This window comes from Berghia stephanieae, chromosome 4, assembly GCF_034508935.2.
Source record: "Berghia stephanieae isolate SIO BIC M18660-M18661 chromosome 4, UCSD_Bste_1.3, whole genome shotgun sequence".
Classification (NCBI taxonomy): Eukaryota; Metazoa; Mollusca; class Gastropoda; order Nudibranchia; family Aeolidiidae; genus Berghia; species Berghia stephanieae.
This window is the reverse complement of record NC_088363.1, coordinates 35117032-35124531: the sequence shown is the minus strand read 5'-3', so window position 1 is coordinate 35124531 and position 7500 is coordinate 35117032. Positions and strand designations below refer to the sequence as shown.

The window sequence follows — 7500 nt, the reverse complement described above, 5'->3', positions numbered from 1 at the left end:
GGACAGGCGGACTGATGTTAAAGCTTTCAAAAATGATTCTCTGAAGAAAGACGCTTAAACTGCTGTCTACCATGACTGGCACAAGACAATTTCATGTCATATTGGGGGGAAACAAAAACAAAACACGAGAAATAAAAAAAACGGGATAACACCAGGTTCAGTTTTAGCACCAACTCTCTTCAATATTTATATCTGCGGCATGCCAAACTGCAAAGCACTCAAACTTGGATAAGCTGGCGACTGGGCCTTAGCCTATCAATCGAGAAATGGAAAGAGATTGAAGAAGTTCTAAACAAAAACACCACCCACCTGAAACAATACTTTGATAAGTGCTACCTAAAATGAATACCACCAAATCAGTATCCACAAACTTCCACTTGAATAATCGAGAGGCATAAAAAAAAATTAAAGATCACTGTCGGTAACTCAATACTATCCCCATACCTCATTCCTAAATACCTCGGCATCACATTGGGCAGACAGGTTGAGGGAACTGCAAATAAAATCGCAAATAAAAAAAACCCAGCCTGGTAAGAAAACTCGCAAGTACCACATGGGGAGCCTCAACACAGGTTCTGAGAACGTCTGATTTGACACTGTGCTACAGTGTGGGGGGAATACTGGGCCCCTGTTTGGATGAGGGGTCCGTATATAAACCGCACTGGCATCCGATTAAGAGAATCAATGAGAATAATAACAGGATGTCTCAAGTCAACTTCAACTCAGTGGCTCTCAACACTGAGCGGATTGCACCGCCAAGTATTAGAAGACAAGATGCTGATCAACGAATGCATGCAAAAATTGATGAAGCCACAGTTATCTCCCCTATAAAAATAATCATAAAGGGAGCACCTTCAACAACAAGGCTCAAACCGAGGAGACCTTTCCACCTAACTGAAATGGTAGACTTCAGCGTGGAAGAGAACTGGAGAGAAATATGGAAATAGGAAACACGAAGAGGATGAAACATCATAAAAGATGTCACCAAAAGAATGCCTGCATTCCACAATGCCAGAAAATACTGTTTCTTCAAACCGCTTCTTAACAGGACATGGCATCAAATATGTGCAGATGGAAACCTGGGAACAGTGATGCCTGGAGGAGATGTCAGGCAGTTCCAGAGACAAGCGATCACATCGTCCTCCACTCTCCAGTAACTTAACTCGAAGGTGACTATGAAACAGTTCTTAGGACAGAGGAAGACTTCTGAAGTTGGGTTGACGAAATGAATTTGGAGGTGTAGCCATACGCTACTATTACTACTACTACTACTGCTACTACTATTACTACTACTACTACTACTACTACTGCTCCTTCTACTGCGACTACTGCTACTACTACTACTACAACTACTATTACTACTACTACTACTACTACTACTACTACTACTACTACTACTACTACTACTACTACTACAACAACAACAACAACAACTACTACTACTACTACTACTACTACTACTACTACTACTACTACTACTACTACTACTACTACTAACCACCACCACCACCACCACTACTACTACTACTACTACTACTACTACTACTACTACCACTACTACTACTAACTCATCGATACCTTAAACACCACAGCCACACCACAACAACACCACTACCATTGTCATCATTCTCAGCTTACTCTCTTTAAGATAACCACAATCAACAGAAAATCACCGTTAACACAATCATATTCATACTAACATTACTAAAATTTATGGGGATGATCTATATTAACTTTCCATGTGCTCGAGGCCAGGCTCTATAGATGTCACTGGCTCGAGGTCATTGGTCACATTGCAAAATGTGCTCGAAGTGACCCACATAGTGAAAAGTGTTCACAGCTTTTGAAATATCTAACATCACGATTGGTTATTTCATTCAGCTTGACACATGGGTATGTTAATAAATTTTTTAAACAAAGCAGCGTGTTTACATTTGTGAAGAAATATCAAATCGTTGGACAGCAACAAATCACGTGATTGATGACTTGGTTGGACGAAAACATGAATATAGATAGATAAATAGACAGAAAGATAAATGGATAGATAGATAGATAGATAGATAGATAGATAGTAGTAGTAGTAGTAGTAGTAGTAGTAGTAGTAGTAGTAGTAGTAGTAGTAGTAGTAGTAGGAGGAGCAGTAGTAGTAGTAGTAGTAGTAGTAGTAGTAGTAGTAGTAGTAGTAGTAGTAGTAGTAGTAGTAGTAGCAGTAGTTTGCTAAATAAATGTTAGCATAGTTTGAAAAAAAAAATCCTCAATGGGCAATGATTTTTCTTTTTGTTTCCCCCAGGCAAGAACCCAAGCCGCAATCTGGTTCCTGTTTGCTGTTCCAGTATTGCTGATCGTGCACAGTGTTGTCTTTGGAATATCCTGGTTTTTTATCTTCACTATCCCAATCGCCAAGGTTTGTTTTTTGTATTTCTGTGTGTGTGTTTGTGTGTGTGTGTGTGTGTGTGTATGTTTATTGCTGATGGTACACGGTGTAGCCTTTGGAATAGCTTGGGTTTTCATCTTCACTGTTCTAACCGGATGGTTTGTGTGTGTTATGTGTAGTACTTTTAAAATCAATATATTATATGATTGTGATTGAACACATCATCTTATTCCAGTCGCCAATGTTTGTATGTGTTACAGAGCATTGTGTTCTTTTAAACTCCCTTTGCAATATTTTTAAAGTGTTGTGATGGTACTCATATTGTCGTCGAAATACGCTGTTTTTCATTTTCGTCATTCTAATGGACGTAATAAGAATACGAGGTGAGAATACTAATACAATATGTATTTATGTAATTTATTTATGTGTTTACATATTTAGTCACTGACCTTATTTCATTGAATTCATCTCCTTAGATTAACAGCAAGACCATGAGGTCAATCCTTTTCATGGACCCTGATGAATTACGCATAGGAAAATCAAGTTTATCGGTAAGTCTCGACAAAAGATAAATACTATTTTAAAAATATAGGATAATCACAAAACAAAAAAAAAAAAAAAAAAAAAAAAAAAAAAAAAAAAAAAAAAAAAAAAAAAACCAACACCCCCCCCCCCCCCCGCCAAAAAAAAACAAAACAACAAAAAAAAAAACAAACAAAAAAGCAAACACGTACACACATCAAAAACAAAAACAAAAAAAAACATTTACCTTAATTTGCACTAGTATATGACAGTAAAAAAAAAATATGTCGCCCTATTTCTCAAAACGGTATTTTATCTGGGGGATTTCAATAATTAAAATTGAATAATTTGTAGGTAATCAAAAATATTTTCTAAAAATAAGCCATTGGGCCCATGGAGCCGGAGTTTATCCCGGTTTCTATAGCGTGAAACGGACGATAGCAACTGCTTGCTATCCTTTGGATAGGGCGCTAGTCTATCGCAAAGTACTTTCCGCCCAATCTAACAGACTCAGCTTCCCGTTTACAACTGGGTGTAGGTGGGTGGGGAGGGGGGCGGTAAGAATAAATCTCGACTGCACCCGGGATCGATCTTGGTCCCTTCGCGTGTGAAGCGATTGGTCTACCAACTGAGCTATCGGGACCTCCCCCCAAAAAAGATTAAACTTGATTAAAATTGGTGTGTTTTGTGTAGCAGAATCCTAGATAAAATTGTGTTAAGTGTGTAAACCAACATTTTCATAGATTTGTGATCGTATTAACTTTCAATTCACCTTTGGACATCTGATCCACCACGACATAGACCCGTTTTGAGACCATGGGGCACATTTAGTGCGGCTATGTGTGTGCTCTTGCGGTATGAAACTCGCTTTCGGATCTGAAGATCCTGGGTTCGACCCTCTCTCGCCGCATAGTTGAGTCCTTGGAGAAGGCTCTTTACTCACATTCTCTCACCGTGCTCAGGTGTAAAATGAGTACCTGGCCGTCAACAGCGTTGTCTCTGTCCGAAAAAAAATTGTAATATTGCCTAACAGGCGTCCTGTCCCGTCATAAATGTTAAATGTTGCTGTTTGCCAGGAATCCCTTGTAAAGCGCTTTGAACACGTTGAGTGGATATGCCTCTATATAAAAGCTCAATTTTTAAAGAATTGATTCAGATATTATCCGGCTTATTGAATAGATTGTATAATGACACTGAGACAGACGGGCCGTAACCTATGTATTTTATATTTAACTATCTGTCTACTTATGTATGATCATTATCGTTGTTGCTTTCATGATTAATATTTCATTGTACTATGAACTTCGTACATTTATTATGATTCATTCGATCATGACCAATTTTCAATTACCAGTATTCTATGATTATAATTTTCGATTTTACATTGCCTTATTGATATATTTTTCTTGACATTCAAAGTTGTGTAAAACTGTCTGTGAATGATACAATCCAAGCTCTATTATGATATTCTGTAATTATAAACTATTGTATAAAGCATTTAGAGGATGATTCCTATATTAAGCCTTTAGTAAGATAAGATAAGATAAGATAAGATAAGATAAGATAAGATAAGATAAGAATCTACTTATCCATGTTCTAGTTTTACATAACAACTATTCATATCTCCAACAATACGCTTACTTGTTTTAATGTATTCAATGTATTTATAATGGTCTATAGCTATGTGGCTATGTGGTCTAGTGGTATGACACTCGCTTTCGGATCGGAAGGTCATGGGTTCGAGCCTCGCTCGGCGCATAGTTTGAGTCCTTGGTATAGGCTCTTTACTCACACTCTATCACCGTACTCAGGTATATAATGAGTACCTGACCGTTAACAGCATTGTCTCTGTCGGAAAAAAATTGTAATATCGCCTATTAGGCGTCATGTCTCGTTCTACTCGTTAAGTGTTGCTGTTTGTCAGGGAACCTTTGTAAAGTGCCTTGCGCACGTTCAGTGGATATTGCGTTTTATGAAAGATATATTTTTAAAAATGTATCGAATAATTTACTGTTATAATTCCAGTTTCAAAAAGTAGTTATTTATCGATTCATCAAATAATTTACTCTGTTATCATTCCAGTATCGATAAGTAGTTATTTATCGATTTCGCTAATAATTGACTATGTTATCATTGCAGTCTCCAGATGGACGTCACAGTGAAATCATCATGTTTACTCATCAGTCGTTTAACCATTTTTACTACAAATATACCGTGGATGGAGTCAATGTCATTTTTGCCAGTATCCTTTCATACCATCTTGTAAACCGTTTTGGTCACGTTATTGGAAATTGCGCCATATAAGGGGGGATACATTTATTTCTCACAGGGTCTGTCCGTGGCCCACCTAAACTCATAGCCGTATCCATCGTTATCTTATAGCCCGACACTAAAACCCACTAAGACCCATATTTTGACGTCATTTTTGGGTTTATGGTCCTGGGTTCGAGCCTCGCTCGGCGCATAGTTGAGTCCTTGCAAAAGGCTCTTTACTCGCATTTCTCACCGTACAATGGGTGTAAAATGAGTACCTGGCCGTTAACAGCGTTGTCTCTGGGGGACGAATTGTAATATTATGGCCTAACAGGCGTCAATGGTTGTTCTACATGTTACGTGTTGCTGTTGGTCGGGACCCCTTGTACAGCGCTTTTAGTACATTTAGGGATATTGCCCTATATAAAAACTCTAGTGGTTTTTTTTTGGTGTGTTAAAAAAAAATATTCAACGTTTTGGCCATAAAACTCGTCCTTCAATTATCGATCGGGTTAGAATGACTCTCATCTTGCCAAAAACTCTCAAACTTGGGACTTGAAGGACGAGTTTTCTGGCCAAAATTTTAGATACGTGGTTTTCCATAGTTCAACAATTTAAGTTACATCGGGGTAATATTCTCTCATTTAATTAATTTATCACATTTGAACACGTTTTGAAGACTTCCAGTTGGACCAAAGTCTCTATTGATCCAAACCTGAAGGGCTTTTTTCACACAAGATTCGGAATAGCGGATTATGCCTTATAGCGACGATCTGTTATGTGTATTATATTTATGTATATGTGACCCAGCGTCTCAAAACGGTTTTATGTCGGGATGAACCAGATGCCATCAAGTCAAATTCTAGTTAAACTGGCCAAAAATATCAATTATTAGTATTTAGCATTCTAAATTATGATATTCATTCTTCTCAATAAAACATAAACTCAATACAAGTCGGAAAATTCTGGATACAAATTATAATTTCAACAACTTAATCATTCCAACTTAATACCGTTTTGAGACGAGGGGTCACATATATAGGTGCGTGTTTGTTTTTGTGTTTGTTTGTATTTATAACAAACACATTGCGTCCTTGACCTTCCAAAGATCTACTCATCTTCGTCCTCATCGCCATTGTCATCGGTTACGTAGACCAGGATCACGTGGTCTTCAGTCCCATCGCGGTAAGTGGTTGTATTTGGTTGTATGGATGTGATAATAATAATAATAATAATAATAATAATAATAATAATAATAATAATAATAATAATAATAATAATAATAATAATGACAATAATATTAATAATAATAATAATAACAACAACAACAACAACAACAACAACAACAACAACAACAACAACAATAATATAATAATAATAATAATAATAATAATAATAATAATAATAATAATAATAACTAATAATAATAATAATAATAATAATAATAATAATAATAATAATAATAATAATAATAATAATAATAATAATAATAATGATGATAATAATAATAATGACAATAATATTAATAACAATAATAATGATGATAATAATAATGATAATAATAATAATAATAATATAATAATAATAATAATAATAATAATAATAATAATAATAATAATAATAATAATAATAATAATAATAATAATACACATCTACGATAATGAGAGAGCTGTAATTAGTAATTAACACTAACGTAATTTCTAACACGTCGAGCATCACAATGATTGACATGCTCTGAAAAAACCCCCAAAAAACCCAAACACTTTGACCAGAAAACTCGTCCTTCAGATATCGATCGATTAAATTGACCCTCATCTTGGTAAAAACTATCAAACCTGGGACTTCACGCATCGGGTTGAACTTTGAAATACCGCACGTGATTCTTTCAGAGTAGTGGAGGCATTAACAATTTAACTCTCTCCTTACCAGCCATTTTCAGGATTTTCCCCAAAACTTCTCACCAACTAACACAAAAATATATTTTTATCACTCAAAGACAATAGCAATAAAGTTCCTGCGATACGTAATTTCTTTAGTTAAACTTGTTCTATCTACAACACACTGTTCATTTTCTTAAAAATTTTATGATTTGCAAAAGAAATTTGAATACGGCTATGTGGTCTAGTGGTATGACACTCGCTTTCGGATCGGAAGGTCCTGGGTTCGAGCCTCGCGCTCGGCGCACAGTTGAGTCCTTGGAAAAGGCTCTTTACTCACATTCTCTCACCGCACTCAGGTGTAAAATGAGTACCTGGCTGTTAACAGCGGTGTCTTTGTCCGAAAAAATTGTAATATCGCCTAACAGGCGGCATGTCCCGTCCTACATGTTAAATGTTGCTGTTGACTAGGGA

The 7500-nt window shown here is 36.2% G+C and overlaps 1 protein-coding gene across 9 annotated transcripts in view; it reads left to right on the top strand.

Annotated features, from left to right (window-relative positions):
• LOC144970476 (Ca(2+)/H(+) antiporter-like) overlaps positions 1-7500 on the top strand; it is a 188173-nt gene that overhangs the window by 160140 nt on the left and 20533 nt on the right. For all 9 annotated transcript variants that reach the window (XR_013644967.1, XR_013644968.1, XM_078910164.1 and 6 more), the window contains 4 exons: positions 2291-2404; positions 2851-2925; positions 5036-5138; positions 6258-6334. Coding sequence is in view for 7 of the 9 variants with exons in the window: in XM_078910164.1 (XP_078766290.1) it covers positions 2291-2404; positions 2851-2925; positions 5036-5138; positions 6258-6334 (369 nt within the window). In the remaining 2 variants the exon portion in view is untranslated. The remainder of the gene's footprint in view (positions 1-2290; positions 2405-2850; positions 2926-5035; positions 5139-6257; positions 6335-7500) is intronic.